The 26,545-nt window shown below is 37.6% G+C and overlaps 1 protein-coding gene across 1 annotated transcript; it reads right to left on the minus strand.

Annotated features, from left to right (window-relative positions):
• Window positions 1–26,289, minus strand: LOC127629968 (short transient receptor potential channel 4-like). The gene is made up of 11 exons (XM_052107307.1): window positions 26,159–26,289; window positions 25,130–25,556; window positions 14,570–15,088; window positions 6,239–6,575; window positions 5,750–5,889; window positions 4,859–5,175; window positions 4,449–4,644; window positions 2,988–3,179; window positions 2,783–2,824; window positions 2,597–2,686; window positions 1–1,292 (listed from the first exon to the last, which is right to left on the minus strand). Exons 2-11 carry the CDS (start codon window positions 25,505–25,507, stop codon window positions 729–731), a joined length of 2,775 nt encoding a protein of 924 aa, XP_051963267.1. The 5' UTR covers window positions 25,508–25,556; window positions 26,159–26,289; the 3' UTR covers window positions 1–728.
• Between the last annotated feature and the right edge of the window lie 256 nt (window positions 26,290–26,545).

Raw genomic sequence — 26,545 nt, forward strand, 5'->3', positions numbered from 1 at the left:
ACATAGCCCACTAAAATCAGATGAAACTCACAATATTGAGGATGGTGCTTTGAAAATTTGGTTTAATAGATGTATAGATGTGTGGATGTATCAGGAGATGTATCTGGACAAAATGTGTACTATGAATGAGTGCTATATATAGATTGCATAGATTGTTGGCTGTGTATTAGTCATATTCAGTTCTATACAGCATTTAACAATTTTGACAGAATATTCAATTTTATAAATATGTTTAAAGTCCATTAGATAGAAACTTAATCCAGTTGTTCATTCTGGTCACACTTTATTTTACAGTGTTCATGTTACTGTGTATTTACATTACTGAGTAATACAAATGAACTACGTGTATTTACTCTGCAATTATTTTGTAAAGCTGCTTGTACTTTTATATTGTTGTTATTACTATAGTAATTAATAATAGTAACATGGACAATCTGTAATGGACACAAAGTGTTAAATGCTTTCCTTTCTCAAACTTCCACCATTTTTTTTTCTGGGGAGATTTATGCATGTTCTTGGCATCTGTAGTCCTAAGAAGGAGATTCTGGAGTTCATGTAAATACCGTAATTTTTCCTGAGACAACTTTCTCAGGAAAACAATTTTAAGAGACTTGGTCCATCTTTGTCTCACCTCTGTGTATATAAAGCATACTGCTCCATCTCTGACACTGTAAGTCCTGTAAATTTGTGATTCAGATAATCCTTGGTTGCATCACAGTTTATACCTACTATTCTTTAGGAGATTCACTGTGCTTTTTAACATGATCCATTATAATTTCCTCTTGCTCCATCAGACTCTTTGATTTATTCTCTTCCGTCTCAACCTCTTCTGCCAGTGGTTTCTCTTCAACTTTTTCCTCTTTCACCCATGTTAATATGTCAGTATCTGATTCCCTTGCCTCCTCTGTAAGAGAGTAGATCTTATTTGGGTTGAGACAAAGACCAGTTTGCTTGTGGGTCCTCGGGAATAATCCAAAGTCTGTAAAATCTTTTGGAAAGTCCTTTCTGGCTTTGTCTTTAGATATTTGGTCAGACAAAGCCAACGCTGAGCCGTTGACTATACAGAGAGAGTCCCTTGTCTCTTCAGATTTTTGCTGCTGCAAAATTGTGGTGACATCATACAAACTTAATTTGTTGTTCTGTTGAAGAGTTGAGGAACACTGAAGTGAAAAGTCTGCATGGGATACATCAGAAGCCATTGTGCTTGACTTATTCACACAAGTACTTTTCCGGTTGCCTTTCATCATTCCTATGACCTCATAGCGGAAGCTGGATATGTCTTGCTTCAGCTCCTGTTGAAGTTAAGAGTGGATAATTATTTGCACTGCATTGTTTTTTTTATCAAAGTGCTGTTCATGCAGATAAAAGGTGTTTTTAAAGATTTCTTGTTTCAGTGGCATGCCCAAAATTAAAGGCTTTTAACACCCAAAAAACAAAGAGGGTCAATTGATTAGTATAATTTTAAAGACAATTTTTCACATTTTTTTAATGATTATGATATGATATGAATCTTAATTTATATTATGATAAATGATGAGACTCTCAGCCTAAGAAATGGCTGAAAAATCACACACAAAAATCTTGACCCAAAAATGTACTTTGTTTTTTATTTTTCTGATTTGACATTAAATATCTCAGGGTGTAAATAAGGTAGTGCCGAAAAACATATTTTGTTTTGTTCTCAATCATGTCACCTGTAAAAATGTTGTGTTGATACAACAAAGCAATCAAAATTTATAGCATTACAAAAATCAATTATCCTAGTGTCCAAACATGTCTCAAAATTGTACATGATAACTAATTACACATGCAAATACAACAATGAATAATGGTACGCTCTCTCCAAAGCATGCAGGCATGTGTGACAAGATCTCATTCAGTTCCATTCTGTGTCATTTGAGCCATCATTTAGTCTGTGTCATGTACTTGGCACCATTTCCTGGTGGCCATATGTAATTAGAGTAAACAATCTTCTCTGCTCATATTTGGATAACTTCCACCTCTGGTTGCAACAATTCAAATTCTAATATGATTGGTATTAGAATATTAGAATGTTGTAGTACATTGTCCATGATGCTGGACAATGTACTACAACATTTTTGATGAAGTCATCTCATCCAGGAAAGCTTACATGTTTTTAGCCAGATAGCACATTATGTGCTGTGTGCACATTGTGCTTTGTGTGTATTATCTAATGATCTATGCATCCGATTATATTGTGTGTGAGCTCATTTGTACAGGAATTGCCACCTCTAAGTAAAATGGTATGTAACATTTTATGCTCTGTTAAAGTTTGTGAAGTGGAAATTTGGCTTGTAAGCAACACTTGTTTAAATGTAACATGTATATCAAACAGATGTACTATGAGTAAAACAAATGCTGGTTGTATTCTGCTCTTTGAGAGATTTACAACAACATTTGACACATGCAAATAGGTATTTGTACAATGGCATCAGCAATCAAAGACTTTTTTTTAATGTGATGCTATTTCCACATCAGTAGGTGTCAGTATAAATTACAATACAACTGTCACTTGTCTTAATTGAAAAACAGACCATCCTTGTTACTGTGAAAAAAGTACATTTTCAAAACTTACCTTGAAGTTCTCCTCTGTGAGTCCCTCCTCAGTCTTGGCATCTCGAATCATGGCTGCCACATATCGTTTTACTAAGTTTCTCAAGACCTCCTGCAATTTTGAAAATTGCAGTGAAACAGTTAAAACAATTAAAAAACAAATTACCTGTTGAGATATAGTTAAAAGTTTGTTTGGTGGTATATATACCTGGTATTGGTGGTTGAGTCTCACGTTTTCAGCTGCTCTTCTCTGAAAGGGCAAACATTTACATTTCTTATTGAGTTATCATATTTCTGTCCCCTACAATATTAAAGTATCTTTTTTACAAGAGTTGCTTATTACTTAATGCACGTTAATATGGTGAACTTTAGACATATTATGACACATATTAACTTATATAAAGGAGTCTCACCCCTAATGTCCCAAATGTCTCAGTCCTTTTTGACCTCCTCTTGAAAATATGCACCTTAATCCATGTAATTAGGTAACACATTGTTTTGGGACTGGGGATAATGTTGAAGGGAGGTGGTAAGGTTCCTCCTTCATCAAAATAACTCATCCATAATTTAGTTCTGGCAAATTTCCACTCAGTATCAGCATGGTCCTTTAGTAAAGCCAGACAAGACTTGATGTGAGAAGCAGGTCATTACTGAAAAATTGCATTTACAGTAAAGTTCTTAGCAAATTCTTTGTTCCTAAAGTTACTTACAAGAAACAGCTATTAGTATGGGTAGGGGGTCGTTCACAATGTTTTCAATTGTTCTTCTATGTAAACATATGCTAGACGAACGTCTAGCAGGAGTCTCACAAGAGTGAATAACAATCTTAAAAAATCGACATTTAGCATTTAATAACAATCTTAGAAAATCTACATTTAGCATAAGCCAGCACAGCTTTAGCCAAATTTGCTCTGATGTCAGGCAATCTGGTAATCGGGATACATCTTATCCAGGTGTCTAACCCAACATGATCAGACGGGAAGTTGGCATGCTTTTTCTGAAATTTCTGTTATCCTTGGTTATCCAACTCACTGGCATGCCCTATCTCCCATCGGACATATATGGAATGGCTCTACAACAATTACTTTCCTCCGTGGCTTGACTGGTAGCGCGTTGTGTTAGTTGCATAGGAGACAACAGTTCAAACCCCAATCAAACAAGGAAGTTATCATGTTTTTATAAACAATCACAAGCATTGTAAGGAGGTTGCATTTTTGTCTCTCACATTGCATTTTGTCTCTACTAATTGTTAGGGTTAGATTTGGTTTTTAGTTGGGGGGTAGATTAAATAAAATAAGCATTTCTATTCACTGTTTTACACCCTGTTCAATGGCTTCTGGTGACCTCTCCTGGATATTTATGGATGTCACACTTGTTATATGCTCTGAAACACTTACTGCTTTAGCCTCTGGTGGCTTTTTTCAGATTTGGTCAATGTATACCGATTTCGGCTAAAGAAAAATCGGCACACACTTGCCAATTTTTATGTGAGATCAGGATGGTCTAACCTGTGTTCTGCTATATTCATGACACTGCATCTAGCATGGTCTGAAAGGTTTCTAGGATAGTAAAAGTACTTTAAAAGTGCTAAGGTTAGACCTCAAGGATGTGGAAGAACACTATAACAACTGCAACTGTTCCAATACTATTACAGTAAATGCAAATCACACCCAGAACAATGCTTGATGATGAGTCTAGTTTAAACTAAGTAGTGCTGATAATAAGCACATTCCAATTTAATTGCAGTACACATTAGTAGAAGAAAAGTGTTAGAAATGTACATTCTTTAGAACATAACTAGATTTAAACTATCCAAATTGTATTAATTGTTCATGCATAGTATCAAAATAATTCATATTTTGTGCAGAACTTACTGCAATATGCTGATATGAATTGTTCATCATGGCAATTAGCATATTGAGAAGGACCACCAAGGAGATGACATTATAGGTACCAAACATGGTAGCACCCACAAATTCGGTGAACTTGTGGTCAGCTTGAACATTGGTCACATACAAACTGATCAACCCAAAAATGGACCAGAACAAAGACTGCAAGGTCTCAAACAGCCTAAAAACAAAAGAAAAGTAGAATTAGGATAAGCAATACCAAGATAGGGACATCTGTAGCATGCATATGTTCAGCTGGTGCAGAATTTACTCAATATTTTGTAGAAAGATTATTTAGCTAATATAATAAAGAGTAGGTGATACCGCGATTTAATATAGTTTAAAAATGAAATATGTGAAGTCTTAGGTAAAAGTGCCTTTTGTCCCAGACTTACGTTGAGAAAGCATTGTTCTGACGTTCACATCGGATGCCTTTGCAGTTCATGCCCTCACTACTGGTTTCATAGTAGAAGTAGAGTTGATTGAGTCCATTGGCGAAGGCCAGCAGCACCAGACAGTAGATGAACAAGAACTTAAGGATGTCCAAGAGCATTCGACCCAATGATATCTGCAAAGGACCCAGGTGCGAGTTGGCCGTAAAGAGCGAGATGAGGCGCAGTGAGCTGAAGATGTTGGCAATGGCAAACACTGCCTCAGCCACCAGTGTGGGGTGCCACATTTCCCAAGTATCTCTGGGTTTGCATCCACTGTACTGTTAGGAAAGGGGGAAAAAACAGTTTGTGAATTAACTCTCGATTCATTCTCTTGTCATAACTTTTCACTCTAACAAACCCCAATGTTTAATCCACTTAGAATCCATTCCCAAGATTAAAGGCTGTGCAGCAAAGCCATTATCAGTACAGATATATATATATATATCTCTATATCTGTATCTATATCTGTATTTGGATATAACTGTGTGTGGGGCTTAAACAGGATGTGCGTCACAACTAAACAAAAAGCCTATTTTAATTGTAACTATTTCATTTATAGTTTCCATTTAGCAAATAGGCACTGTATAATTAATAACATTTTGTTTTCTTTAGTCATATTGGTTTTACAGACTCGCCATTGCATTGTAATTTTATGTAAGTTTATTTAAAATATTGCATTATCGTTGTACTTGTTGGATAATCATTCTAACTAATATTTTTCTATTATTCTGTCAAATTCAGTTTTTCGTTTTGAAGTCATTATTCACGCATTTCCAAATAAAGTATTCAGCTTTGGGGACATCCCTACCAAGTATCAAGACACCAAACAGTGATTACAGTGATATAAGGTACCTTGACATATGCAACAATCTTTAGTGAGATGGTTGCAAGATACAAGGAATTCATCACAAAGTCCATAAGATTCCACCAGTCATGGATGTAATCCTGAAATCCACCATCCCACATCTGCTTGATCTCCGTCCATATGAAACCTATGAGGGCAGCCAAGAGAATTTGTTGGTTTTTGTTCAAAGACTTTCATAGTTCTCTGGTCCAAAATGAACCAGGAAAAGGTTGCAGGGTCAGGCTATAATGAAACAATTTCAATAAGAAGTGTTTGTGCAATTTACAAAGTTATTATAATTCCTTTTTATTAAGAAAATAAAATGCTAATTTATGGGTTGAGAATCAAAACAATTATGAATGCCAATTATGTCTATTCCTTCTAGCTACTCCTTAGAGAGTTCAAATTCTTCCATGACATGCCTAAGTTTGATTTAATGACTTTGCCTTAACTTGGAACTTTATTTTGTAGAACCAGTTCTATAGGCAAAGTGTTACCTAGAACCCAGGGCAGGATCATCCATTCTACAGTGGTAGGTTTGGGACCTTGTCGATCAGGATTGTTGGAGACTATGTGCTGGGAGGCCAGCAGCAGGAGAAAGAGGAAGGTCAGGTAAGAAGCAGTGTGACAGATGAACTTGATGAAGGGTTTGCGAATGAAGAGGCCATAGCGGCTCTTGGGTGCCACCAGATAACAGAGGGACAGTAGGGGGAACAGTAGGCCAATGAAGATGCAGGTGATGAACTTGCCAGCCCAATGGCGTCTCCTCCAGCCTGGAAATTCATCATACCAACGTGAGGCCAACAGCTGCTGGCAATTTGGCTGTGCTACAAACTGCGAGAGATAAGAATAGAGGAATGCATGGAAACAATAAGTTCACAAGTTTGAACAGGTGGCCTGGAAGTAAGTTGCCAAATAAGTAATGTTCTTTGCTTTGCCATAGTACACAAACAATGACATTATGGCAATATCCCATACATTATAATGTATAAGCAGAGAAGTAAAAGACCCTCTTGCTTGTAAAGTAAAAGTAAGTAAAATTTATTTCTAAAGCACACTCAAACACAGCAAAGCTGACCGAAGTGCTGTACAGATGAATATACAATACATTAAAATAAAACAAACACACCAAGTACATATGAATATACAATACATTCATAAAACAAACGCGTCATAAAAAATAAAAAAAAGACAATCACATTTAATACTGCAAAACGCTCGAGAATAAAAATGCGTTTTAAGCCTGCGTTTAAAAGTAGACAGTGATGAAGCTTGTCTAATGTCAAGTGGTAGCTGATTCCATAGCCTAGGGGCAGCAACTGCAAATGCTCTATCACCCTTGCGTATACAACGTGACCGAGGAATATGCAATAACATTTTGTCTTCAGATCTTAAAGACCTAGTTGGTAGTGCTACTCAACCTGCTTAAATAAAAAAATAATGCTTAAACCAGCCTAAGATGGTTTGGTGGTTTTAGTTAGTTTAAGATGGTTTTAGCTGTATTAAGATGGTCTACTGCCTGGCCAAACTGGTGTTCAGCTGTTTTAGGCAAGCTGGCCTCTAAGCATGGGTGGACTGGGAAGAGAAATCGGCTCAAAATGTGTTGAGTGTGGGCCCATTCTGCAGCTCATTTCATCTTATCGCAGCCCCTGATTGGCCCCAAAGTGCATCAGCCCACTGGGAAAAAGCCAGGTATGCCAGATTACCAATCCAGCCCTGCCTCTGAGACTGGCCACCGGAAAACTGCCCAAAACCCTTCTAAAACCTGCCAACTTACCAGACACTTTTTGGTGTCCACGGGCAATAAACTGTCATTTATAGTAAAAGCCAACTATATACTCACTGAGCACATTATTAGGAACACACCTACTTATTCAAGCAATTACCTAATTAGCCAATCGTGTGGCAGCAGTGCAATGCATAAAAGCATGCAGATACAGGTCAGGAGCTTCAGTTAATGTTCACATCAACCATTAGAATCGTGTAAAAATGTGATCTCAGTTATTTAGACTGTGGCATGATTGTTGGTGCCAGATGGGCTGGTTTGAGTATTTCTGTTACTGCTGATCTCCTGGGATTTTTTTTAATGCACAAATGTCTCTAGAGTTTGCTCATCATGGTGCCAAAAACAAAAAACATCCAGTGAGCAGCAGTTCTGCGGATGGAATCGCCTTATTGATGAGATAGTTCAACTGAGAATTTATTCCCCATCAAACTACTGCTGGGCCTCCAAAGCAAAAACTAACATGTTGCTTCATACTGCATGACAGTCAAGGTCAGCATCATTAGTTATAATAAGCGCAAAGGGTTATAACGTAATTTAATAACCATATCGGCCATTGTAGTAGCCATGAAATAGCCTGTTTAATGGCCAAGCATCGAAGCCACAGCTACACCTTGTGGTAACCACCTAGTGGTCAAAAACAAGTAAAAATCTCCACATAACTTTTTGGAAATTCTTGACATAAAGTCATGACTAGGTTCTCTTTAGATTTCTTGCAACATTAGACCAAACCGTTTTTGCTGTGGAACCATGCCATTCTGTACTGATCTGCTCATTGGTGCAGTTTTTGAATGGAGTGACTAGGCAAGTGACCAATTTTGAGTTGCCACTTCACTACAGGCATTCCACCAGATCGGTTCTCTCTGTCCTGAGTATGGTTAGCTAGCTGTGCTGAGAAATCTGGGCCAGGAATGGTTTGTAATCATACCATACCAAAATGTGCTCAAGTGTTATGCTGTTACTCACCGTGCCCTCACCTTGCTCAAAACCATTCAACCTGATGGTGTAAAAGTGCTTAATGATACCCATCTTTTCAAGGTCGGTCATATTGTCATTCTGAAAATTTACATTTTTGAACTTGTCCTAGTGCTTTAGACACATCTTCCTCAAATATGTGTCAGATCATCTTGAGACCATGCTAGACAAAATCTAAAATTACAACCGTGAATATAACAACCGTTCTTGTGAAACGCATCGACAACGGAATCAATCGGAATGGAGTCTGTATCTTGCCAACTGTTTGACCCATGAAAATGAAAATTTGTTTGTGGTCTAGAACCATGCCCTAATAGTCCTTTGTTTAGTGGCAGTGCCACTTATTTAAGTTGTACATATGTTAAATTTGCTCCTAATGTTCGCAATAATAGGCATAAAAATCATGCTCCTATAATTTTTTGGATCATGCTTAATCAAATTTACATTTTGTCACTGATTTGTTTGCAGATATATTTGTACTCTTGTTCTTGATGTTTGTTTGTTCATCCGCTTCATCTTGTCTCCTGAGACCTTCTGAGTCATTAACGAAGCATCTGAAATGTCAAGCGGAAATGGTAAGGCGCCCAACCAAATTACAAACGAATGCAACCTCATTATAGCAGAGCAAGGCGTTCTGGGTGCGATGAGGTCAAGTCTGTGATGAGTTAAAGTGTTCTCCATCTGGGCTGATTAGCAAATGCGATCTATTCTTCAGCCCAGCTAAAAGGACACTGGGCTGTTGTGTGAGCAATCAGACAAATAAGGCTGACAATAAAAACAAAGAAGCCACAATAAGCAAACACTTGGGTTCAGTCTGGATCCAGTGAGGCACTTACAATGGAAGTGAATGGGGCCAAAATGTAAACATTAAAATACTCTGTGTTTTAAAAGTATAGCAACAAGACATAAACAATATGTGTGTGTTAACCTGATTTTAGTGTGATAAAAGCACTAATTAACTTTTTCTGTGTAAAGTTACCTTCAGTTTTACAACTGCCATGACAATGTAATGTCAACAAACCCTAAAATGACTGTAAAACTGACAATTTAAACAACTTTACAGCTCAAATAAATTATGTAAATGCTTTTCTAGCTTAACTGGTTTTGATCCTGGAATGTTCCTTTAATGCATGACTGTCTTTACATTTGATCAAAATATACAAACTAATTTAAAGACATTTAGTAAAAACACATCTTTCAAGCAAAACATTTAAAAAAAAAATGTTTTTACATTTCAAATTATAAAACTAATAGATATATTAGTTATTATAGAAAAATTAGTTATTATAGAAATTCTATTATTATAGAAATAATAATAGATATATTATTCAAAATGAAGATGTGATGAACTAGACCTGTGGTTTTTAAGTGTCTGTTAAGTGTCCATATTGCCATTTATAATGGACAGTGGTCACCATGCTCTCTAGATAATTAAAAAAACAACATTTTGGTTTATCATTACTAAATCAACTAGATGTGAAGATCAATGGGTTTCAAATTATAAAGACAGCATGCTGGGAAAAGTAAATAGTTGCCTTTTATATTGTAAGTGTACTGAAGTCAAAAGAAATTATTAAAATATGACCAGGAAAATATTTACTTTTTATGCATTTAGTTGACAGCATATCTATTTTCCCCACAATTAGAGTAGCAGTTACATGTATAACTTGAAGAAATTAAATTTCTTTGTAGTCTTGCAGGAGTAAAACTACTTATGTCAAATTCGGTAAAGTAACAATTTTTCATACCAGTTTTTTTGCAGACTCCCTAGCACCCCTTTGTGAAACTCCCTGAGCTAGATATACCAAAGCTTAACATAAAATACACAAAACTGGCCTCTCTTAAGAACTAAATAATATAGGATGCTTTTTCTCCACAAAGGTTAATCTCCTAACCCTTGTCACTAAATTCCATTCCTTTCACCTCAGACAGTTTATTGCCTGTACAAAAAGGCTTATCTATGATGTATAAGCCCTTGACAGATGCTGCAGATGTAAGAGAAGCATGCCATCACATGTAGTACACAATTTGAACAGCTGTTCGATGAAAGCCCATGTTCGATTGAGAGCATGGAAAGTTTAATTGCACCCAAAAGGATATTCAAGCAGATTGGATATACTGGAGCTCAATTCATGTCAATCTGTTTAAAGGTAAGTGTGGAAAGAGGCCAAAAAATTATGAATGGCCAGGTGTATTTTTCTTAGATCTAAGCTAAGACTTTCAACCATAATCTGACATTTGAATCCATCCATTGTAAACAAAAAGCATCATCTTCTCTAATCTTAGAATGTAATGATCAAATAACAGGACTGGTGAGCTAATACAAAAGCATGCTACAGCAAGGGTGCATGTGATCTGATATCTCTGGCTATGAATGATATAAATGGACAATCGCATACATGGTTTCTTTGGGGACGTTCTAGTTACAACAAGAAGATTAGTGTTGGGGTGACTTTCTCTGCCAATATTTTCTTTATTTGACCACAAGGGGGCAACACAATTACAGCAACACATCTTCAGGATATATTACACATTCAATTTAAGTACTTTCTATTTACTCAAACTGAATGCAGTGCACTATAATTTCTTGTAATTGTTTGCTTCTTATGTCTTTAAAATTAATCTTTGTGCATTTTATACACTGTTTATGCTTTGTTGTTTTTAGACTGACTTCATTCATCAATGTACCCAAATGAGAATATATACACACACACACACACACACACACACACACACTCTCACAGGCCACTTTATTAGGTACACCTGTAAATCTTCTCATTCATGCGATTATTTTATCAGCCAATCGTGTGGCAGCAGTGTAATGTATAAAATCATTCATGTGTTAGGAGCTTCAGTTAATATTCACATCAACCATCAGAATGGGGAAAACTGTGCTCTCAGTGATTTAGGCTGTGGCATGAGTATTGTTTCCAGATGGAGGCTGGTTTGAGTATTTCTGTAACTGCTGATCTCCTGAGATTTTCACGCGCAACAGTATCTAGAGTGTAAAGATAATGGTGTGAAAATCTAGTGGTAGTTCTGTGGGCAAAAATGTTAATGACAGAAGTCAGAGGAGAATGGCCAGACTGGTCCAAGCTGACAGGAAGGTGACAGTAACCCAAATAACCACACATTACAACAGTTCAATGCAGAAAAGCATTTCTGAACATACAACACATCGAACATTGAGGGGAATGGACTACAGCAGCAGAAGACCCCTCCGGGTACCACTACTGTGAGACTAAAACAGGAAACCGAGGCAGTGGGCAAAGGCTCACCAAAACTGGACAGTAGACAATTGGAAAAACATCCCCTGATCTGACAAATCTGGATTTCTTTTGAGGCACACAAATGGTAGGTCCACTGTAGCCTCAGTTTTCTGTTCCACTTGAAAGAAGTGGAACCCAACATGGTCGTCTGCTGCTGTAGCACATTCGCCTCAAGGTTTGATGTGATTTGTCTAAGATTCTATTCTGCTCACTACAATTGTACAGAGGTGTTATCTGAGTTAACGTATTGCTTCTGTCAGCTCGAACCAGTCTGGCCATTCTCCGTTGACCTCTCTCATCAATAAGGTGTATTTGTCCACCGAACTGCCTCTCACAGGTTGTTTTTTTATTTTCGCACAATTCTCTATACACCCTAGAGTCTGCTGCATATGAAAATCACAGGACATCAGTAGTTACAGAAATACTCAAACCAGCCCATCTGGCACCAACATTCATGCCACGGTCCAAATCACTGAGATCACAATTTTTCCCCATTCTGATGGTTGACATGAACATTAACTGAAGCTCCTGACCCATATTTGAATGATTTTATACATTACACTGCTGGCACACAATTGGCTGATTACATAATCGCATGAATAAATAAATGTACAGGTGTGCCTACTAAAGTGGCTGGTGAGTGTGTGTGTGTGTATATATATATATATATATATATATACACTCACCTAAAGGTTTATTAGGAACACCATACTAATACTGTGTTTGACCCCCTTTTGCCTTCAGAACTGCCTTAATTCTACGTGGCATTGATTCAACAAGGTGCTGAAAGCATTCTTTAGAAATGTTGGCCCATATTGATAGGATAGCATCTTGCAGTTGATGGAGATTTGTGGGATGCACATCCAGGGCACGAAGCTCCTGTTCCACCACATCCCAAAAATGCTCTATTGGGTTGAGATCTGGTGACTGTGGGGGCCATTTTAGTACAGTGAACTCATTGTCATGTTCAAGAAACCAATTTGAAATGATTCGAGCTTTGTGACATGGTGCATTATCCTGCTGGAAGTAGCCATCAGAGGATGGGTACATGGTGGCCATAAAGGGATGGACATGGTCAGAAACAATGCTCAGGTAGGCCGTGGCATTTAAACGATGCCCAATTGGCACTAAGGGGCCTAAAGTGTGCCAAGAAAACATCCCCCACACCATTACACCACCACCACCAGCCTGCACAGTGGTAACAAGGCATGATGGATCCATGTTCTCATTCTGTTTACGCCAAATTCTGACTCTACCATCTGAATGTCTCAACAGAAATCGAGACTCATCAGACCAGGCAACATTTTTCCATTTTGGTGAGCTCTTGCAAATTGTAGCCTCTTTTTCCTATTTGTAGTGGAGATGAGTGGTACCCGGTGGGGTCTTCTGCTGTTGTAGCCCATCCGCCTCAAGGTTGTGCGTGTTGTGGCTTCACAAATGCTTTGCTGCATACCTCGGTTGTAACGAGTGGTTATTTCAGGCAAAGTTGCTCTTCTATCAGCTTGAATCAGTCGGCCCATTCTCCTCTGACCTCTAGCATCAACAAGGCATTTTCGCCCACAGGACTGCCGCATACTGGATGTTTTTCCCTTTTCACACATTCTTTGTAAACCCTAGAAATGGTTGTGCGTGAAAATCCCAGTAATTGAGCAGATTGTGAAATACTCAGTCCGGCCCGTCTGGCACCAACAACCATGCCACGCTCAAAATTGCTTAAATCACCTTTCTTTCCCATTCTGACATTCAGTTTGGAGTTCAGAAGATTGTCTTGACCAGGACCACACCCCTAAATGCATTGAAGCAACTGCCATGTGATTGGTTGATTAGATAATTGCATTAATGAGAAATTGAACAGGTGTTCCTAATAATCCTTTAGGTGAGTGTATGTACATACAGTATATGAATGGCTGCAAAAGAACCTCTAAAGCTTAATCTACAGTATGCTTATTATAAATTAAATGAGTGTAAAACGCTTTCTAACTGAGCGATGAAATGAGAACATGTGTCTACTTTCAAGAATCAAAGTAATTAGCAGCTACGAACCACTATGAAAAGGTCCTGTGTATGATTCCTCATTCTAACACTATAGTAAGTCATCATTATAGGTTAACAGGGAAAAGCTGAAGATGTAGTTTATTTAGGCTGCCTTTTATGAGATATATATGGCCTACTGAGGCATAAGATGGCCTTGTCAACTGTGAAATAAAGGACCCCAATCTTACTCTGAGCTTGTTACACTTCAGTGCTTCTAGATGCATGCACTGGTTTTTAAAAATGTTTTTTACTAGACCACTGATTTTCATCTGGGTCTCCTCAACTACTGCTAAAAGGACTATCTTAAACACACATGTAGGAGGAGTTTATTCTTTGATTAGTCAATCTAAGGGAAGAAATATACCACAGTCCTACATGAGGTAATAAGATTAAAAAAAATTAAACAATATATGAATATACAGTGGGGTCTTAAAGTCTCTGCAGAACCTGAAGAATCTTGTTATTCCAGCATTATCAGAGAATGTGCCAAAGAGCAACTTGTGTTTTAATAGAAGAAAGCAAATCAGATTTTTGTACAAAGAAATCAACATGGTCAATGTCATATTTGCTTATTTAAATATTGACCTATAAGGGAATAATCTTAAATATTTCTCATTAATTTTACATAAAAAATGTTAAAAATCCTAAAACTTTCTGTACATTTCCAGGTTTAAATTAGATTTTGAATCCCAGATTCTCAATGTGGCCTCAGACTTTTGGACCCAACTGTAGTTCACCATAGTTATCACATACCATGTGCACTCTACCTCTTTCTGGCGGTATTTGATGGCCAATTTGAGGCGAGCAAGCTCATTAGTGCCCTCATCCTTAAGTAGGTTGACATCGTCACGGAAGTTAAGGATAAACTCCAGCTCACGTGAGGACCTGGTCTGGTCCAGAAGATCCTTTGCAAAGTGTTTGCATTGATGGGAGAGCTCCTCGTACTCTGTTTTGAACTCGTTTTCCACTTTGCTGAGTTCCTGGAGCTCCCAGCTAAGCTGGAAGGCAGTGAGAAAGGGATCCTCGCTGGATAGTGCAATGAGAGAGGGGCTGGCGAGGGCCCTGTAAATGTTCAGCCGTGAGCGTGAGTGTCGTAAACTGTCCACATCTGAACTGGAGACACATTCCACGCAGTTACAGCGCACCTCGTGAGGCTGGGGGACAGACACACCCTTCTGAACCAACATCTTGATGATCTCGTAGTTGTTGGTGTGGGCCGCCAGGATGATGGGGGTGATGTCAGGGGTGAAGTCAGAAAACTGTCTGTCAAGCAGTATGGGAGGTACCTGGTGTAAAAAAAAAATTTAAGGAATTTGTATAAGTTATCAAAATCTAACAGGCTAAAATTTGTCCAATGAAACTTAGAGTGAATGCAAGTGAACATACAATTAGATGTATTTACAATGCTTTGCAAAAGACCATTAACAATCGGATGAGTAGTCAAGGCCTGTGTTGCCAACATTTACACAGCATATAATCAATTGCCATAATGAGGATGCTGTCACCCAGGGTCGTTTCAGACCATTCTGGCGCCCTAGGTGAGATCCCTATCGCTGCCCCCTTTGTTGCCCCCCAGCAGGTGGCACCCTAGGCAACTGTCTAGTTCGTCTGTGCCTAGAAATAGCCCAGCCAATCTGCATCTTCCTTTGAAAATAAGTTAGAGATAAAGGTAAACAAATGCCAAATTAAGAAATTGGTACAAAACAATATGCAAGTGTCCACTGCTGGTTGACTTATCATGAAAAAAAAGCTCCATCAAATAACCCAGACACTACCTGGAAAAGTTCTTTTTTATGACAATCCTCTGAGCAAATTAGAATAACACTTGAGAGAGAAGCCACAACTGAGAAAAAACATATGAAATCTTATCTAGCCATGCCAAGGTTTATATTTGGAAAAAGCAATAATAGTGACCCAGTTGCAATGGGGAAATATTTTGTGGTCAGATGAGAACAATATAGACCTTTTTTTTTTTTCAAAAGCAATATGTGGCAAATCACACATAACAACAAACACAATGCATACAATAAATTATGGTGGTGAAAGAGCAATGTAGTGGGGCTGCTTTTCATCAGCAGGAATGGATGGTGCAAAATCCACAAAAATACAGCCACTTGCTTCAGTCTGTTAAAATAAAATAAAAATGTAATGTAAACTTTCTGCTGAACAGTGGTTAGGCCAATGCTATCTAAACATCATTAGCATCTTCAGAACAAAACCTATATATCCTACAATGCCAAAATTAAAGTCCTAATCCCAGTCCAATATAAGATCTGTCACTTTAAAAAATTGTGGCGCACAAGCATCATCCATTATCCTTAAGAAACTTGAGCAAATCTGCAAGTAGCTCAGTCAAAATCACATGTGAAACTTATATACTTAAGACCAAGAGATGTCATTGTTGCAAAGGTGGGAATACAAAAAAACATCTTCGGATCAAACAACAAACAGCCAATTTCAGTGTTGGTTTTATGTCAGGTCTTTTATTTTGAAGTTCAGTGGCCTAGTTTGTGAGGTTTGTACCTTCCTTCCTTGTTATCAGGTGGGTCTTTCTTTATTCAAAATAAACTACCAATTTCAGACAATTTTACTTCTGTAATGTGATGTATATCTGAATGAAACAGGATATTTAATCAGAAATACTTATTAGAATACTTGATTTTATCCATCAGGAATTAATTGGATAGTGAAAAGTGGGCGCTCATTAACAGAATGGTATCAGATTGAAGGAGTAAGTTTGAAAAATAAGAAGGGTTTGTGATGTCAGCCAAAAGGGAAAGTCATTTCAGATGTGCCACAATTGCCTAAATTTTGAGGTGAGATTATAAGGACAAACTTTTTTTCCTCTATGTGTATTAACGTGCACTGATCAATCATGCACAAAAAGCCCAATAACACGTTTTAAGAAAGTATGATGAGTCCATTTTAGTTTCATGTTGACTTTAATTGTACTTTAATTAGCTTTTAGAGCCCTCATGCATCATTACTTTTGACAAAATATATTCACAGCATGAACAATGCAGTGAAAATGATGAATCAGCCCTTGTAATCAAACATAGACAGAGTATAGATTCAGATATGTGTGCAGCATTCTAAGAGCATTGATGGGAGAGCTCCTCGTACTCTGTTTTGAACTCGTTTTCCACTTTGCTGAGTTCCTGGAGCTCCCAGCTAAGCTGGAAGGCAGTGAGAAAGGGATCCTCGCTGGATAGTGCAATGAGAGAGGGGCTGGCGAGGGCCCTGTAAATGTTCAGCCGTGAGCGTGAGTGTCGTAAACTGTCCACATCTGAACTGGAGACACATTCCACGCAGTTACAGCGCACCTCGTGAGGCTGGGGGACAGACACACCCTTCTGAACCAACATGCATACGCCATACTTGGGGACATAACTGAAGACTTCAAGCCCACCAGTCTAAAACAAGTACTTGAAGTGATAATGGTGGGGCAGCTTTAAGAGTTACACTGTCAAACCCCATATTGTGCACAGTGTTGACATAACTTGACATTCTTAAAGATCAAAATTAAAGATCATTTTTAGTCCATATATATTAGCTTTAAGGTCAATTTATATGCTAGTGTACTTCTAATCATTGACACAATCTTTTTCTGAAGCTCAGCATTTAAAAGCTGCAGACTCTCTCTTCCAGCTACAGAGACTCAGGAAAAAATTTGAATGGGACTTGCACAGCGGCTCAAGCCTCATCGTTAGCAAAGACTTCAAGCCCACCAGTCTAAAACAAGCACTTGAAGGGAAAATGGTGGGTGATACAGCTTTTAGAGTGACACTGTAAAACCCCATATTGCGTATATTGTTGACACAGCTTGACACTCTTAAAGACCCTGTAAAATAAATATAAATTTTGGCTGCTTTTAGTTCATTTCTATTGCTGTTAAATGTTCTATAAGCTATTTTAGAAGTTCTACTTCCACAAGACTAAGCCAATGAATTAGCCACATCCCTCTTTCCAAAGCCCAAAGAAACTAAATTAACTTTATTGAGAACGACATCATGACGTCAGAAATGGTTGTTAAAAACAACAGCACCAAAATTGCATCCTCAACTAGCTATGGCATAAAAATGGCAGTAAGCCTCTATAATTAGCTGAAACTACAATACAATGAGAACGTGCAAAATGATTGACAGGTCAAAGACCATGGCCCGCGGACACATTTTCTTTGCTGTTTATAGAGCTGTAACAGAGACAGATGAGCTATCTCAGGACACTTATTTCATTCTTTCAGGAGTAGAATTTTTTTTTACAAACATTTCCATGAAAATAAAAATGCTTACAGCACATTTAAGGTCATCTATATGCTAGTGTACATCTAATCATTGACAAATTTGGTTTGAAAAGATTATTTAAAATCTGCAGTGTCTATCTTTTGGCCAAAAAGACTCCAGAACATCCATGATGTCACATAGAGTTTGAGAAACCTTGTCCAATCAAATGCTTTCTAGAACGAGAACGCTCCCGCCCCCTACAACTGTTTAGCTTGTTGGTTGTGTTCTAACTGGGGCTGATCATGCCTACAAAGTAGTGGTGGTGGCGTAATGGGCTAAAGCACTAAACTGTTGTTAAGCAGAAGGTTGTCGATTCGATCCCCACAGCCACCACCATTGTGTCCTTGAGCAAGGCACTTAACTTAACTCCAGGTTGCTCCGGGGGGATTGTCCCTGTAATGAAAGCTCTGTAAGTCACTTTGGATAAAAGCGTCTGCCAAATTCATAAAAAAAAAAAAATACAAAGGGCACTTCGAAGGTAGCACAATCCATGCTGTAGGATCATTCCAAACAATATTTCCATTATGAATTGCTTACAAGTGAATTCTGACTGACTATTATCACCATTCAGCCATCTGAAGCTCTCACAGAGGAGGGTTATTGTCTTGGAAGGGAATAGCACATTGGAATGATCACTCTGAATGGAACTTGCCAGTGTGGAAGAGTGACACAAGGAAAGTTGCTGGATTATATTTATATTTTTGGTTTCTTGGGATGTTCAGCTTGAGTAAAAGTTTTTACTCTTTATGCTTTGTGTATTGTAATTTAAAACATGGATATATTTGCTTTTACTCACTTTTTACTCATTGATTTGCATTGGACGTGCACAACGGCTCCATCCTCGGCGTAAGCAAAGATCACGATGTGCTGTGCGTTTGTGGGCTGGTTATGGATTAATGTTGTTAGTTAGATCATCATTTGTTTTGTTTTTTAGTCTTTGGAAAAGCTGGCCAGTATTGAGAATGCTTCTCAAGTTTCCCAGTAAACAATTTTTTTAAATTGTTGTTCGACATGTCCTGCCCCCCACCTCATGTTTCAGTAGGATATGCTTTGAAAAACCAAATCGAACTGCGCTCATCAAGGCACTTCACAGGGATTTTAAGAAATGTCTGACTAGGCCCAGCTCCCTGCCTTAAACAGATAATATATATGCATTCATAGAAAGTTTTAAATTGGCTTATAGGTATAGTTCACCCAAAAATGAAAATTCTCTCATCATTTACTCACTCTCAGTGCTGTTTTTGAGCATATGGGGTCTACTTGGAGCCCTTCTACTGAACACAAAGATTTTTAGAAGAATATTTCAGCTCTGTAGGTCAATACATCACTTGTGAATAGTGACCAGAACTTTTAAGCTCCAAAAATCACAAAGGTAGAATAAAAGTAATCCAAATGACTCCAGTGGTTAAATCCATGTCTTTAGAAGAAATATGATAGGTATGGGTGAGAAACAGATCAATATTTAAGTCCTATTTACTATAAATCTCCAGTTTCACTTACAAATTATTTTACGTCAGAATCAGAATGAGCTTTATTGCCAAGTATGCATACACATACAAGGAAATGGTCTTGGTAACAGAAGCTTCCAGTGCACAAACAATACAACAGAGATAAAAAAAAAAAAAAAATGTAATAAAAATACAACGCAAATAAAAAATATAGGTATATATTGAAATACACAATAAGATATTTCAGAACTTCTTAATCTACTTCAAAGAGTGCAGCAATGACAGCTTTGCAGATCCTTGCATTCTAGCTCTCATTTTGTCCAGATACTCAGGTGACATTTCACCCCACACTTCCTGTAGCACTTGCCAGAGATGTGACTGATGTGCACTTCTCACACACCTGACAGTCTAGCTGATCCCACAAATGCTCTGTCCATAACACTCTTTTCCAATTATCTGTTGTCTAATGTCTGTGTTTCTTTGCCCACTCTAACCTTTTCTTTTAGTTTTTCGGTTTCAAAAGTGGCTTTTTCTTTGGAATTCATCCCATAAGGCCTGCACCCCTGAGTCTTTACTGTTGTACATGAATCTGGTGTTGAGCGGGTAGAATTCAATAAAGCTGTCAGCTGAGGACATTTGAGGCATCTATTTCTCAAACTAGAGACTCTGATCTACTCTTGTTTAGTTGTTTCTGGGCCTTCCACATCTCCTTCTGTCTTTGTTAGAGCCAGTTGTCCTTTGTCTTTGAAGATTGTAGTGCACACCTTTGTATGAAATCTTTAGTAATTTCAAGCATTGTATAGCCTTCATTCCTCAAAACAATGATTGACTGATGAGTTTCTAGAGAAAGCTGTTTCTTTTTTTGCCATTTTAGACTTAATATTGACTTTAAGACATGCCAGTCTATTGCATACTGTGGCAACTCAAAAACAAACACAAAGACAATGTTACGCTTCATTTAACGAACCAAATAGCTTTCAACTGTGTTTGATATAATGACAAGTGATTTTCTAGAACCAAATTAGCAATTTAGCATGATTACTCAAGGATAAGGTTTTGGCCTGTCTAGATTTGATCAAAAATTACTTTTTTCAAACAGTGATGGTGCTGTTTTTTACATCAGTATTGTCCTGACTATACTTTGTGATCAGTTGAATGCCACTTTGGTGAATTAAACTGAAAATTTCCTTCCGAAACAGCAACATTTAAAAAAAAATTTTTGGCCACGAGTGTACATTCGTATAGTCATATAGATTACTTTTATGCTGCCTTTATGTGATTTGTGGAGCTTCAAATTTCTGGCAAATATTAACTTGCATTGAAAGTAACTACAGTAACTACATACACCACTTTATCGATGACTGCGTTGGGCTGTTTTGTATTTCGTTGTTTTTGTTTTTGTGCTTTTTCTCTCTTCTGTATTGTATATGTGTCTCACTACCTTGTATGTGTTACTCTTTTGTTAATTTGCAATAAAAAAATAAAAAATAAAAAAAGTAACTACTGAGATCAGAAGGAGGAAGAATGTCATGCATATTGGGTGGCATGAGGATGAGTAAATTATGAGAGAATTTTCATTTTTGAGTGAAATATCCATTTAAAGGGATGGTTCACCCAAAAATAATTCTATCAGTCACTTATCATCACATGAGGAGATGTAGAGTCATATGGGTTTTAGAACAACGGGAGGATGAGTAAATGATGATAGAATTTACATTTTTGGGAGGGTGATCTATTCCTTTAAATTAAAGAGCCATAAGACACACTGTACACTACATGAAGAAAGAGTTACTTTATGTGATCACACAACATTTGGGGGAATAGAAAAGAGTGAGAGACAGCAAGATAATAAGAGCGTGAAAGAGAAAGCGAACCACAAATGCAAAAAAGTGATTAAAAGTGGGAAAGAATAACGAGTGAGAAGGGAGTGAAGTGAGAGAAAATGAAAGTTATCAAATGAAGTAGCATCGTGAGAGAAAGAGAGAGAGAGAGAGAGAGAGAGAGAGTGAGAGAGTGAGTGAGTGGGTGTGATTACAAGGTAGGGGGTGATTAGCACATCTCATCTGATATCTCTTTTTCACGAAAGCCCAGTGCCCACAGAGACGAGAGCAAAAACTTGACTATTTGATGAAGATAATGAAGGCTCTGGTTGGAGAGACAGGTCCAGACAGGCAACCATACTGATTATCCATTGCCTTTGCTTAATGCTTTGAAGTTCATTTTCAACCACAATACATTGAAGAGATGAGGGGGGAAAGAAATGGCAGGGTTTGGCTCAAAATGTCAGTAAGATGACAGTTCATTTGAGGGGTACACCATGATCATTATGTTTTGTTTCCAATTAGGCTGTAGTATAATTTGTTTTTTCATTGCTCGTCTTAAATGGTAAAGTGTGTAATTTCTGCACCGTTAGCAGCAAAACTAATGAACATTAACAAAATAATTATTATATTAAATGATTGGTTCACCCAAAAATGTATTTACTCATAATCACCATCATTATTTTACTCACCACCATCATGTTGTTCCATACTCACAGGCCTATGACTTAATTTTCATCAATGGAACACAAAAGGAGATGTTTGGCAGAATGTAAAATTTCAGTCATTATTCACTTTCGTTGCATCATTTTTTTTCTCCATACAATGAATTAGGAACACCTGTACACCTACTTATTAATGTTTTCATCTAACCATCCAATTGTGTGGCTGCAGTGCAATGCATAAAATCACGCAGATACGGGTCAGGAGCTTCAGTTGATTTTTACATCAACTATCAGAATGGGGAAAAAATGTGATCTCAGTGATTTAGACAGTTGCATGATTGTTGCTGCCAGATGAACAGGTTTGAGTATTTCTGTAACTGCTGATCTCCTGGTATTTTCATGTACAACAGTCTCTAGAGTTTACTTAGAATGCTACCAAAGAAAAGAAAAACATCCGGTGAGAGGCAGTTCTTGAGACAGAAACGCCTTGGGACCCACTTTATATTAGGTGGCCTTAACTACTATGTACTTAACCATTTGATTCAATGTAATTATTATGTACATACAAGTTGTTGCATTGTCATTCAATGTAAAGTTCTTGCATTTAATTACATTTGTAGTTACACTGTTAACTTTACTCTTAACCTTAACACCCTTACCCCAAAACTCTAACCCCTAATTCTAATCCTAACCCTAACCCTACCCTTATTCCTAAACCTACCCGCACCTCAACCTCAGTAGCAGCAAATGTGGGAATTTTGCAGAACAACATGTAGTTACACAGTAAATACATAGTCTTGTATGTATTTAATGATAGTACATAGTAGTTAAGGCCACCTTATATAAAGTGTGACCAGGCCTTGTTGATGAGAGAGATCGACGGAGAATGCCCAGACTAGTTCGAGCTGACAGGAAGGCTATGATAACTCAGATAACCAAACTTTACAATTGTAGAGAGCAGAACAGCATCTCAGAATGCTACAACAGCAGAAGACCATGTCGGGAAATTTATTAGGACCATAGTGTTCCTAATAAAGTGCTCCGTGAGTGTAAATTATACAGTAAATGGATCTCAAATGACCAATTTACTTTCAATATATTAACAACTAAAAAGAACAAAAAAGCTATTTTGTTTTTATTAGCTATTCACTAATTTTCAGAAATGACCCGAGCAGACAGAACTCATCAAATTGGCAAAATCACACAAGACATGGTGCTGACAGGACATTAAGTTTGTCAGAATTTCTGTTTACAAAATCAAAAACAAACAACCTGTTCCTGTGTACTCACTCAAGCTCTTGTGGTCTTATAGACATGTTGATTTAGTCATTTGCATATCAAAAACTGTTATGAATGAGACATTAATAGATGCAGACAGGAAGAGAGACTGAAAGAGAACAGAGAAATAAGAGATCGAGCTCTGGGATTGAAGAACGAATGATCAGATCTGCCACTGCTCTGATTTGTCAATGGTTCTTACATCCCATAAATTCTCTGAATCTATGCTGCATCTTGCAGTCTGTTCTCATTCAATAAAAGGCAAATCAAATGAAAGCTAAGAGGAGTGGACAGACATGTATGGCCTGTGTTCAATCAAAGCTGATTACTCAGTTTGACATACTAAATGTTATTTTATATCGATTAAATACAAGTTAAACTCAGTCAACCGCATTTGTGGTATAATGTTGATTTCCACATAAAAATATTCAAATTTGTCCTTTTTTCTTTTCTTTAATATAAAGGTTACAATGAAGCACTTACAACGGTAGTGAATGGAGCTAATTTTTGGAAGGTTTAAAGGCAGAAATGTGAATCTTATAATTTTATAAAAGTATAAATTATTTTGATAAACTTGTGTATATTTATGCTAAAATTGGCATCATGGCAACAAAGATGTAAAATTGGACAACTTTACACAGAAAAGATTAGTTAGTATTTAATCACACTAAAATTGTGTTAACATGCATATTGTTTATGTCTTGTGGCCATACCTTTGAAACGGTGAGTATTTTAACATTTACAGATTGGCTTTCCATTGTAAGTGCCTCAATGTAACCCAGATTTGTACCTTTTTTTTTTTTTTTAAATAGGAGGGATGAGTCAAAATCTGTATTATGCCACAAATTCTGTCAATTGACCTTAACTTGTCAATTGACAGAAAGATTAAATTCTGAATGCATTGAGAACCAAAAAAATGTCATTAATATGATATCTGAGAGCTTAAACGTAAGGTCATAACAGGCAGTTTTTTCTTTTGGATGAAGAGAATTCTGATCACAATGTCTACAAAGTTTATCCATTAACAATATTGTGTTTTCTATATTGTGACGTTCATGAGACTGATGTGCAATTATTTATCTCTTTGTCTTCAATGGCAGTCTATTATTTTGGTATAACTGATTTCAGATTTGCCTGTACATTAAATGGCATGGAAAAATGTCAGATTCCTTTTAAGTGGGCAGTTCTTGTCCAGAATAAACTAAAAACCAAATATGAGTTTATGATGGTAGTCAGATGTCTGGCTCTGCAATAATAATCTAACATACAAGATTGTTTATGTGAGGTTGATAAGAGATGCTTTGATATTTTTTGTGTCCAGGGAGACCATATGAGGTCTTAAGAGCATTTATTTAAACATTATCATGACTGGACAAGACTCCAGTAATGGTGAATGTGGTTTGTTTGAAATGCAGATAAAGTTCTTGCTAGTGGCGAACAATCACTGAACATCTAAATTGAGTTATGCTCTGCAGCTTTGGGGGTTTTGTTTTCTGACCTGCCAAATAAACAACCTAAAGTGGTTTGCTGGTTACCAAGCAGGTTTCTAGCAATTAGGCTGGTCTGGTTTGATGGTTTTAGAGTGTGTTTTGACACTTGTCAAACTGTCATGTTGGGAGACCAGCTGGCAGACTAGCAAAACTAGCTTAGCCATGTCTGGAGAACAGCTAAACAAGCTAAACCACCAAACCACATTTATGCTGCAAGTTATGCTCAGGGTATGAATATCTCATATATGGAGATCTCATAATGTGTAAAATAACTGGTCTGTTTGCCAGTTGGAGATTAGAACTATGGTCAAAAAGTACAGCTTCTCACACATCACTTCCAAACCTGTTTCTCCCTGCTTGGCTTCTTGTGGTTCAATAGGAGCTCCACTGCTCCCAACACCTCTTTCCGGATGGCGTGAAGTAGAGCGTCGCCGACATACACGTTGAAGCTGAGGAGCAGCTCAATGATTTCCAAGTTCTCATTCTCAATGGCGATGAGCAGCGCTGTGCGCCCCAGTGGATCAATGCAGTTGATGTTGATCTTGAAGTAGATCTCCGACTCATCCAGCGATTGTTTCACGCTGGCGTAATCGCCCTTCTCTACAGCGCTGAGGTAGGACTTCTCCTGGGCTGAGAGTTCTGACTCGGCGCGCACTATCCGCAGCGGTATGCGGTCCCGGTAAGAGGAGTTGTCCGTTCTGCGGTAGTACAGCTGCGACATTGTGACTTAGTCCATCTCAAAACGGTTGGAGAAGGAGAGCAGATGTAACCTAAAAGATAAGCACATCTGTATCTACATGGGAAGTGATACCTACGTCATTTGATGGCTATTTAGCCTAATGACATTTCGTGAAGTCATGCAAAAGGGCTTGGCGCTGATGCATGGCAAGTCTAAATGTAAACACACTGAACTGAAATCACTGTTTCTAAAGTGTTAACACTGTTCCAACGCTAAGTTTAAGTATATAGGCTATAATTATTGTAAAAACACCCCACGCGCATTTTTAGGCAATCTAAAAAAAATAAACAATCTGAACGCCTGGTGGTTTTAAATTAAGAAAGCAAAAAATATATATATATAATAAATCATAATAAAAAGAAAGAAAGAACAAATAAATACAATAAAAATGGCTAGACTCCAAATTACGCTATTAAATCACCGCGTGATACTGTAAACTTAAGCAGAAAAGCAGCGTAGGCTACATTTCTTCATTAAAGACGCACAAGTAAAATTCGAGTACACTATATGTGATCCATTAACATCTTAAGCATTCGCATTGAACATGTGAGGCTAAATAAAAAAATAAAAATGCAAAGCCTTAAAAACAAGTCCATCTTTCAACTGAGCGCAGTCTAAACCCCCAAAACTCACCTTGCTGATTGATGAACTTTAAGTGTCACATTTGAGCAGCAGATGAAACTTCACCGATTCATCACAGAAGACACTTTTGGAAGAGTGTGTGCGAACACGAGATGCTTTTTGCGCATGGCAACTTTGTATTGTGCTGTTACAGATGCACCGCTATAATTCTTTTTGGAACTGCGATGGACCATTACGCCCCGATAGACGGTCGTCAGTGTCCACAATGCAATAATATTTCCTCTCGCTTGTTATTTCAGCTCAGCTGAGCCCCGGTACTGACGTAGGTGTTGCTGAAAATGGTTTCAAAATTAGTAGTTGTATAAGTTACGTAATACATGTGGTTGAGCACAGGAGCGCGTTATGGCAGTAGAATCATAACTAAAAATCCAAAAAGAT

Source organism: Xyrauchen texanus, chromosome 36 (genome assembly GCF_025860055.1).
Source record: "Xyrauchen texanus isolate HMW12.3.18 chromosome 36, RBS_HiC_50CHRs, whole genome shotgun sequence".
Taxonomy (NCBI): domain Eukaryota; kingdom Metazoa; phylum Chordata; class Actinopteri; order Cypriniformes; family Catostomidae; genus Xyrauchen; species Xyrauchen texanus.